A 10620-nucleotide genomic window follows, 5' to 3' on the forward strand; every position below is an offset into this window, starting at 1 on the left:
CAGAATGGCAATAAGAACATACATGTTGATAATTACCTTAAATGTAAATGGATTTGATGCTCCAACCAAAAGACATAGACTGGAACGAAATAATGCCATTTGCAGCAACATAGATGGACCTAGAGATTATCATACTAAGTGAAGTAAGTCAGACAGAGAGACAAATATCATACGATATCACTCATATGTGGAATCTAAGTTTTAAAAAATGAAACGAACTTACTTACGGAACAGAAACAGACTGACAGATATTGAAAACAAACTTATGGTGACCAAAGGGGAAAAGTGGGGGGAAGGGATAAATCAGGAACTTGGGATTAACATATACACAGTACTATATATAAAATAGATAAGCAACAAGGACCTACTGGCATAGCACTGGGAAATCTACTCAATATTCTGTGATAAAAACTATATGAGAAAAGAATCTAAAAAAGAATATATGTATAACTGAAATACTTTGCCGTATACCTGAAACTAACACACCACTGTAAATCCACTATACTCCAATAAAATTAAAACGAAAAACCAAAAAAACCCAACAGGGTCTCCAGAGGAAAGACTGAATGGGCTAGACTCTGAACCTGATGGCTGTTCAGCTGTGTCAAATTCTTCGACCCGTCCTTACCCATCAAACCCTGCTCGCTTGGTGGCTGCCCTTCCAGCACTGCTGACCCATAACCTTTAATTAAAGCCAGGACTTGGACATTTCAAGGATATTATGAACCCTGCTTAGATTGAAGGAGCCTAAGAAAATTAGTGCACCAAGTTCTGTGGAAACTCAGAGGAAGAGTTCTCCCCCCTCTTCACCACTCACCCCATGTGAGGACAGACTTACCTTTACTGGTTTAAGGTCATTTGCAAATTAAAAATCATCACATCTATTTCTTAAAATGCCAGCTACTGAGAGCCATAATGAGGATTTTTTAGAATGGAGTTCCTTCCAGAAATGACACAATATTAGTTTCAAAAGAAGTCATGTTTATAGGAATAGCGGAAAACATGAAGCTGTTGCTTTCTTTTCTTTCTACTCTTCGGTTTTTTTAATTCCTTTTGTAGAAAGTATACTACTCAAGATGTGAGGCTGAAATGGATCTCAAAACGTTGGAATAAGCAGAAGGCCTTTTCCTGAGGTTGAAGTGATACGAATGTTGTTGCTTAGTTAACTAGCTCTTGGATTTGGCATAACCTGTTTTCTATAAGAAAGTACCCTCTGGTAACATTCAGAGTGGCAAGCTTAGGAAATGCAAGCTACGGGGCTTAAAATCTCCTGGGCTGACTTCACGTAGATGTCAGTCTCTCTCATCGTCTATCTGAAAGACAGGAATGGTGACATTTGACTTGTGGAACCCTGTCCAGCAGGGATATTGGGAGATGTAACAGCAAGTACTATTTATTTTCCCTCCTTCTCTCCATTCCAGTATCCCTGTCATTCTCTTCATAGGAACAGAGAGCACAGTGCAAGATCATCACCCCCGCTGGGCATTTTCCTGGAGGTATCTAGCAGGTTATTTTGCAGGCAAATACCATAGCTGCCAGCCAGAATTGCTGTTTAGAAAATGATGAGTTTTCCAGGGGAATATAAGGAAAATTAAACAATAGTCTCTCCCACCTGCATTTTTCTGAGCTCAGACTCTTCAGTTAAGGAATAATATATACTGTACATTTTTTTTCCACTATTAAAATTGTCTTTTTTATCCACTTTGTCTTAACTGCTTGTAGAAAGCCAAAGATTATAACCCATAATGAGTCGGTGCAGCAGATGGGAATGTTTTAAGCCCCCTTCAGTCTCTGGGATTAGGCGAGTTGAGAAGACAGTAAGATGTCACCATTAAAGCCAGAACTTGAACATTTCAAGGACATTGGGAACCTTGCTTAGTTGAAGTACCTCTGGTAGTCCAGCTCCAAGGTGGGGGCAGATGGTGGAGAAATAAATATTTTCCTTATCATTGTGATTATTGTATTCTCTGGTGCACATGTTGAAGAAACAGTACGCAAAGCTGTCAGTACCCTTCAGTTTGGTTATTCAAAAATATTTCTTTTTCCCTTTTTTTCTTCCTTCCTTTAAAATGAAGATTTACTCTAATGTAGAAATTGTGACCCTGTTTTCTTCCAACTGAATTCACACAGCTCGGGTTTATGTACACACACACACACACACACACACACACACACACACATACATATAAATTTTGAGCTGGAACCTTGTTAGTGGTAAAGAAGTAGCTTTTAACCAAAAAAGGATGATGTTCTTTTTCCATATGGGTACCTCAGGCGAAGAGAAGAATGACTAAAGAGCCATGGAGTCTAATTTCTCTTGCAACAAAGTAAGAGTAGATGCTTCATACAAATGAAGTCAGAGTTGAAGCCATTAAGACCTCTGCTTCGTTCCTTCAGTTAAGCACACTGGGTATTTGTGTAATCCTGTTTCACAGTATGGAGGTTTGTAAGTAAGGTGGCAGATTACATAGCCCTGCTCACTGGAGACCGTGGGTGCAGGACAGAACAAGGGACTGAATTCTGAATAAAGGTCTCATGAATATTTACAACGGTTGTACAAGGGTGGCCCCGAAGTCAGGCTGCCTGAGTTCACGGCAGCCCCACCCACCAGCGTAGGTGTCTTAGCCTCACTTCACCTCCCTAAGTCGAAGTTTCCTCGGCCAGCGCACTGTGCAGCTAAAGTAGTATCTACTACGAGACAGCTGGGAAGACCAGGTGAGGTAATCCATGGACTTCCTCGCAGTGTTCGGCTCATGGTATTTCCTCCACGAATGGTATCTGTGACTAATACTCAGCTCTGTGATCTTAGGCAATTCCCTAATTCCTTTGACTCTTGTCTGCTCCACTTGTTAAACAAGAATATTTACCCTGCCTGCCTACGGTATTGTTGTGAGCATCAAATGAGAACACGTATTGAAAAGACTTTTAAAAGTGAGTAGTTAACAAACCAGTTGGGAAGAGCGCGCTGTACACAGCACGACACAACTGGGAAACATTCCGAGGCAATGTGTAACCACACATTGGCCTGTGAGGACTGAACAGGTTCAAAGAAGGCAGTTGTAGACATTCAGGGAAAGGAAGGAAGACTGTGGCCTTATGTTGGGGGCGGTCCACGCAGAGTGGAGGGGGGCCTCCAGCTGAGCCTCGAAGACGAGACAGGAAGGATGCAGCTGGGAGAAGTGGATCCTGCCCTCACTTACCAGTCAGCTGGCTAAGTTTTGCTGTGCGTCTCCTCTCTCGTTCCAGGCGGAGTTGATTGGAAGCCTCACCCACAAGCTTGAGACCCTCCAGGAAGCCAAGGGGAGCCTGCTGATGGACATCAAGCTCAATAACGCCCTGGGGGAAGAGGTAGAGGCCTGGATCAGTGAGCTCTGCAAGCCCAATGAGATCGACAAGTACAAGATGTTCATCGGGGACTTGGACAAGGTGGTGAACCTGCTGCTCTCCCTCTCGGGACGCCTGGCCCGCGTGGAGAACGTCCTCAGCGGCCTTGGTGAAGACGCCAGTAACGAGGAAAGGGTAAGCCGCCTAACAATTCCGCTCAACACTTTACCTGCCCGAGCCCATGTACCCAGAGAAGCATAATTAGACAGGAGCCTTTCTAGACACGGTCACCATCTCTCCGGGGCAGGGAGAGACCCCAACGTACAGGGAACAGAGGAGAAGGATCTTGCACGCCAAGATGTCATGCTGACCCCTCAGCCTCAGGGATACTTAGGAAAGGTAAAAATGTGGGTGCCAGCGTTTCTTTCCTTCCTTTTTATCCCAGAAAAAGGAAAGGTAAAAGCATGATGGGGGTTGACATTAAAAAAAGGGAGCGGGACGACACAACTGTTCGGGATGAGGACAGGGCTCCCGGGAACCTGCAGGCGAGGGGCCACGGGCACTTGGTGAAGATGCACCCGCTGTGTCCATGGCAGCCCTAGTGACAGCGGTGGCGATCCCAGATAGAATCTAAGTCCTCCCTCTGGGTCAGACGCTGTGGGCTTAGACACACTGTAGGTGCAGTCTCATAGAATCCTCACAACAGGCCAGTAGGCAACAGCGCCAGGACAGGAGGGGTCCTGCTGCAGCCCCCAAGCGTTACTCACCTCACTGAACTTAATTCCAGAGCTGCAGAGCATTCTTCATGTGCTCCTCTGTGCAGCAAATATTTACTGAGTATCCGGTACATGCCACTTTCCGATCTAGGCGCTTAGGGTACTCTGTGAACAAAGCAGTCAGATCCCCACCCTCGTGGAACAAACTTACCAAGGGAGGTCAGGTGATCAACGTAGCTATTTTTCATATATATGCCGAGGTGATGAGCGCTGCAGCCGTCAAGTGGTTCCTTGGCTTTCTGGCTCCTTCTAGCTACAGCTCTCTCTGTCAGTGCTGTCAGGGATTTCCCAATTATTTCTCCGAATGTACTGCATTCAAAGGAAAGATGTCTCTTGTCAAATAGATTTTTAAAGGACTGAAGGAAGTCTAGGCGGTGAGCATTTAGGAATGTGACTCAGCATCCAGGAACTTCCTGCAGCCCCTCTCCCGGCGAGTGCCCTCCTCGTGTAAATGTTCTGGGCCTTCACTTCCTCACCTACAAACTGTCTGACTGTGTTTGCCTCAAAAATATTGTCCTTTCCACCTTCCTTTCATCCAGAAAGCAGCTAACAAGAACCTGTCAGATGCCAGGTGCCCCGCGTGCTAGGGCTGAACGCTGCCTAAAAACAGGCCCGCCTTCAAGGAACTCAGCAGTTAGTGAGGAAAACCAACGTAACCAGTGTAGAAGCGGCAATTGTATTTATGCTGCAGCACAGCGATAAACTCAGAGCCGCGAGAGCACCTCTCATGCGGCGTGGTGTGGTCAGGAAGGACTTCACACAAGTGCCGCTTGAATGGAGTCTAGGGGACTTTCTTAATTCCAGGTGGGCTGAGAGGGAAAGGGCTTTACCATTTAGGAGGAATGTCATGGACAAAGTCCAGACAGACCATGGCGTGTTTAAGAATTGGCTTACATGTGGTTGGCATGTCTAGAGCAGAGTGCTTCCTTGATTCACTTGTTTTTAAGGGAGACCAACAAGGGATAATGAAGCCACTGTCCCCCCAGGGCTAGCATCAGTGGGGAAGCCATCACTACCTCTGGACCTGGAGCAGCACGAGGAAGGGGCCCTTATCAGAGCTCTAGCTGTAGCTGACCTGCGGCACTGAGGCCTGGGTGAAAAGTTGTAGCCCCCACCCCCTGGCAAGGAGGGAGCCAGGGATAAAGGCCTCAATTTCTTCTCCCTCCCAGCTTCCAGCCTCCTGCCCATGACTGCCACTGGCCAAAACCAGCAGCCAGCAGGGTGCAGCTTCCCTAGACATAGAGCAGGGCAGAGGAGGGTGGATCTGAAGGGGTAAACAGTATCCAGTGCAGAAAATAATCACAAAGACCTAAGGGTCGTACTTTAGACTTCAGCCTGTAGGCCTGGAGAGCCATGAACTAATTTCATGACACAATCAGCCTGGGGAGGGGTGAGAATGATGATACAGTTGGGAGGCTTATTGTAATGGTCTAGCAAGATGGGTTTAGGCTGTTAATTTGGGCCATTGTCATGGAGATAGAGAATAGGGAGTGACTTAGAGGATGAGTTTGAATTAGCAGGGCGTGTTAGATGAGGGGAAGGATAGAACGGAAGGTAATTCCAAGTCTCCTGTTCGGTCGCTTGGGTGGATGCCACAGGTATCTGAGATAAGCAATACTGGAGCAGTTCTTCCGGGAAGATAGGTTGAATTCAGTTCTGGAAGCGCTCAGCACTTAAATGCACGCACACACTCCCAGGTACATGTAAGTGCTTGCTCACCTGCAAGATACATCTGTATTCGTTTTTATGATTATTAGTCTTTGTTAAATAAAAGTGTAAATAGGAATAAGGAAAGGAAGAATAAATGGTTCAGTAAATGCCAGATTCAGGATTACAGTTACCAATGAGGGGAGGAGGGGCATCGGGAGAACTGTATATAACGCTTCAACTGAATATTTTGTTTTTAAACTGAAGCAAATATGAAACATGTTCAAGCTAAGATTTGGCACTGTTGATGATGGGCACACAGATCTTATACCGTTCTCTATACAAACTGATGTTTAAAATATTTCATAATTTTTTAAAGGTGAGGAAGAGGTTCTCACTTTTTAACTTACTTCCCTACAGTATTTTGAAACATGTCTTCATTGCAAATTCAGTCCCTAAGGGTTTCTTTTTTAGGTGTGTTCTTCTGATTAGGAGAAGGAAGCCTATGAAAATGGAGATATTTGTAAGATTAACCTATTAACTTTGCACTTTTCCTCTAGGCGTTATTAGGTAAGATCTGACAGGCCAGTTCAAGGGGAGTTTAGGGCAGAGACACATGAGCCTTTCATAACCCTACCTAAGCTAATCTGTGTTGAGATATATATTTAAATATTATTTCTTGATTAATTTCCACTTTAAAGTTTCTCATTCACTTTAGCCTGAAGAGTCTGGTTAAATGTAAAATTTTTAAAAATTTTAATGACATGATATGTCAGTGTGTTGAGTAAAAGGCCACATTACAGACTTCTATAAGGTCTGAAGATAATACGCTGTCTTCCCATTGGGTCTGTATGAGAAACTCTCAGAATATGAAATTGCCATCATTGCCAAACAGAATTTCTCTCATGTTAGATTCAGAGGCCGGAAAAATGGAAACTGATTTTTTCGGAGATGGTAAATATGATGTTCCCATTGTTGATTATGGATTGGGGCAGAGGTTCTCAAACTTTAACTGCAAAGACTCGCCCGAAAGGCTCCTTCAACCACAGACCCCTAAGCCCCACACCTCCAGAACTTTTGATTCAGTAGGTGGAAGGGGGCCTGAAATTTTGCATTTCTAGCAAATCCCCGGGAGATGCTGCTGGTACCCACTTGGAGAACCACTGTAAAATGGAAATACTTGGAAACACTCAAGGTACCTTGACGACTGGCTTTTTTTTCCCTTCAGTTGTTTAACTGTGGTAAACTACATATAAGATTTGCCATCGTAACCATTTTCAGCTGTACAGTTCAGTAGTATTAACTATATTAACATTGTTGTATAACAGATCTCCAGCACTTTCTCATCTTGCGAAACTGAAACTCTATACCCACTGAAACAGCAACTCCCCCTCCTTTCTCCCCTCCCCCAGAGCCTAGCAACCACATTCTGCTTCGTGTCTCTATGACTGTAGACTATTCTAAGGACCTCATATAAATGGAATCCTGATTGTTCTTCTAAGTCTAGAAGCCTTAAAGTAAAGCCAGTATCCCAGCCAATTTTAACATAATCTCTCAAATTAAAGCCGCCACGTGACTTTATAAGTTAGAGAACCATATATCTGCAACATAAGGGTAATGAACTGACTTTCAAACGACTGAGCCTCCTTACTTTAGATCGACAATCAAAACAGAAACTTAGACACTGCACCGTCCTGAAAAAGGTCTCTCTGCGGGCAGTTCGGTTCTTTTCCCCGTTCTGCTGGCCCTTTGCTGATCTGCTTGTTTCGCCCTGGCAGAGCTCTCTCAATGAGAAGAGGAAGGTCCTGGCTGCGCAGCACGAGGACGCCCGGGAGCTCAAGGAGAATGTGGACCGGAGGCAGCGCGTGGTGCTGGACATCCTGGCCCATTACCTTTCCAAGGAGCAACTCCAGGATTACCAGCATTTTGTGAAAATGAAGTCGACACTCCTCATCGAGCAGCGGGAGCTGGACGACAAGATCAAGCTGGGCCAGGAGCAGGTCAAGTGTCTGCTGGAGAGCCTTCCCTCGGATTTCGTGCCCAAGGCAGGGGCCCTGGCTCTGCCCCCAGGCCTCGCCGGTGACGTGACTGCCGTGGGAGGGTGGACTGTCAGTATTTTTCCAACAGTAACCTCTCCACTTTAACCTCTTCTCCAGGACCCAACGAAAAGCCTACCCCTTCTCTCAACACTATTTAATCTGAAAAACGTTTCAATACAAGCCAGCCCTTAAACTTTATGGGTTATGGGGGTTTTTCTGGATAAAAGGAAAAAATTCCACCCAGGAAAAAGCCTGTCTTTTCCTTCTCGCCCTTCATGATTGATCTTCTGAGAGCTTGAATGCTGCTGGGAACTTACCCCTTTCTGTTGTCACTTCATGGTAGGAAGAAAATTAATGAAACTGTGCGAACTGATCGGAGGGTGTCTGTTTAGTTTTCCACAGGCTTGAGGCAACATGGATAAGTGCGTGTCACCCTCACGAATGTACCCACAGTGGCCTTCCCTGCTTGTGGGCAGTGTATCCTGACGACAGGTACACGTACTTAAGGGTCTGCAACATAAAGCCTTAAAGAGAAACACACACAGGAGAAAACTGTCAAACCTTGAACGTTGTTATTTATATTTTTAAAAATGAAAAAGATCATTGTTTGTGTGCTAACCACTTACTTGATTCTGTTTTGTGGTGGACGTAGACGGTTACATTTGAGCTTTGTATTTTGTGAGAACCTTAATGAAACGAAGAATTCCAAAGACAGTCACATTGAGTGTGGAGACTTTTTTCTTAAACTCTCAACAGTGAGTAGACCTTCAGTGCTTGTCTTAAGCTGAGTATGGGGGAGCCCCGGCTGCCACTGCTGCCAGTCTTCATCACTGTGCTCCCGCAGCAGTCGGGAGCACACACGCCTTCCCAGGAAGAAGGCTTTATGCAGCATGGCGATCGTGTCCTTTCCTAGTGCTTCCTATCATTATCACTGGGGTGGAGAGAAAGCTAAATTTTACTAACAAGGACAGCTCTCCAACCTGTTGATAAGGAGGCCGGAACCCAAGTCAATTCAAAACTGAATTCATGCTGTCCTCCTATACGAGATTTGAGCTAAATACAACTTCTTTCTTTGGTGAGATATTTTAGCAGGCTGTTCTAATGATGCTTTTCAAAAAAGTTTCTTTTCCTAAAATGTCAAATTTATCAACTACATTTTCACTGAAAACTCCCTCCTTAACCTCTGAAGACTGATTTTGCACTATTCTGCTTCAATAATAACATCTGAGAGGGTACTCGAGAGCCCAAGATGTAAGTTCATTAAAATATAGAGACTGGAAGATGGAAGGAGATGATGGGCCAGCGACCAGGCTATGTTGTCAGCTGCCGGAGATGGCAACAACCCAATACTTTAAGCAGGTGGTGAATCCCAGGCTGTGCTTTACTTCTGTTGTTGTTTTTACATGTGTTGAATCCTCGGGGCGGGGGGGGGGGGGGGGGGGGGGCGGGTGGCCAACTGTGCTGATTTGGGCTACAAGTACTATAGCAGCCAGTCCTAGAGAACTGGGAGAGTAGAATTCTTAGGAGGGTATCAAATGCTCGTTTTTCTTAGTACATTTTAATTAATGAAAATTTTCTGGTTAAGAACTTCAAAAACGTAGTTTTGACCCCCAATACAGATGTATTTTGATGAACTTAGAATCACTAGGCCACCCACAGATTTCTCCTGAGCCTTCAGCAAAAGCCATTGCTTCACTCTCCGGAGGTTTTACACCGTCAGACCGCATTACAAGACGGCACCTTGGTTTCCCAGGAATGTTTTCAAAAACTTATCTCTTATATCTAGAGGTTCCATCTCCCAGGGAATCGGCAGAACCAGGGACAGCATTCAGTAGCCACACTGCATGGTCATTTTGAAGTAAAGAAAAACAGTACCTCCAACTGACTTTCCATCAGACTTAGGCCAACACAGGAGCCTGAGATCACCTCCAATCGGTGTGTCTTGCTGATACTGAGAGGTTTCCCTGAGGTCAGAGCAGGTTGAAGCTGGCCAGCAAATGTCTGCAGCAGTTCTTAGTGAAGTTCCTCAGGGGATTCTGGGGCTCCCCATTCCCAACACTCTTCTAAATTATCCTTAAGGATTTGACTGGGAACGTTTTACACATTCAGTCTTTTTCATCACTTTTCTAATTTATACATGTCAAAGTAAGTGACCCCCCAGAGAAGAGCAGGTGATGCTGCGAGGCACCACGAGCATCTGAAAGCTATGATGCTCTGAGGATAGTTATCCCTTCTTTTGCTCCATTGAAATGTTCTGTTATGTGAGATGAGTGAGGTACCGAGCAGGACTGTGAAATCTGATTCTCAGGCGGATGTGACATTTATCACAGGGCTTTTGACCTCTGTGCTCTGATGAGAAGAAATCACTAACCTAATTTTCATCGTTAACTTTAACTAGATAATAAGCCTATTCTTGATCCCTTTCCTATTTTGCATTCTTTCCCTACTATCAAAAAAAATTATTAAAAAAATCATCCGTAGTAGAAGCCACCTTTTCCCTCCGAGTAGCATTCTCAGCCAAAATTATCGGCATAGCAACCATGAGCAAGTTGTTGGTCAGGATTTCGGGACACGCATTACATCGCCAGGAATGTCCGTTCAGTCAGTAATCGTCCCTGTGGATATGATCCTTTCGGAGATACCATGTCCTGTGAGAAGTCAGGTGGGAGTGGGATGGCCTTGCTGCCACTCAAGAATCCTTCAAAGTTCCAAGAAAGGACAATGTCCTACGACGTAACTGGGAGGCTTCCAACTTCCTGGGCCCTGGAGAAGTGCCTGGGCTTGTTGCTACATGTTGTCTGACTCAGCCTTCTCTCATGCTGCTCTGCATCTTG

At 45.0% G+C, this 10620-nt stretch overlaps 1 protein-coding gene across 3 annotated transcripts in view; it reads left to right on the plus strand.

Annotated features, from left to right (window-relative positions):
* Positions 1 to 8869, plus strand: part of SHROOM3 (shroom family member 3) — a 254302-nt gene extending 245433 nt beyond the window's left edge. For all 3 annotated transcript variants that reach the window (XM_082837589.1, XM_082837590.1, XM_082837591.1), the window contains 2 exons: positions 3247 to 3519; positions 7526 to 8869. In XM_082837589.1, the coding sequence (XP_082693715.1) occupies positions 3247 to 3519; positions 7526 to 7891 (639 nt within the window). In that variant the 3' untranslated portion in view covers positions 7892 to 8869. The remainder of the gene's footprint in view (positions 1 to 3246; positions 3520 to 7525) is intronic.
* The last annotated feature ends 1751 nt before the right edge of the window (positions 8870 to 10620 follow it).

Source organism: Leucopleurus acutus, assembly GCF_964270905.1.
Source record: "Leucopleurus acutus genome assembly, chromosome: 4".
Lineage (NCBI taxonomy): Eukaryota > Metazoa > Chordata > Mammalia > Artiodactyla > Delphinidae > Leucopleurus > Leucopleurus acutus.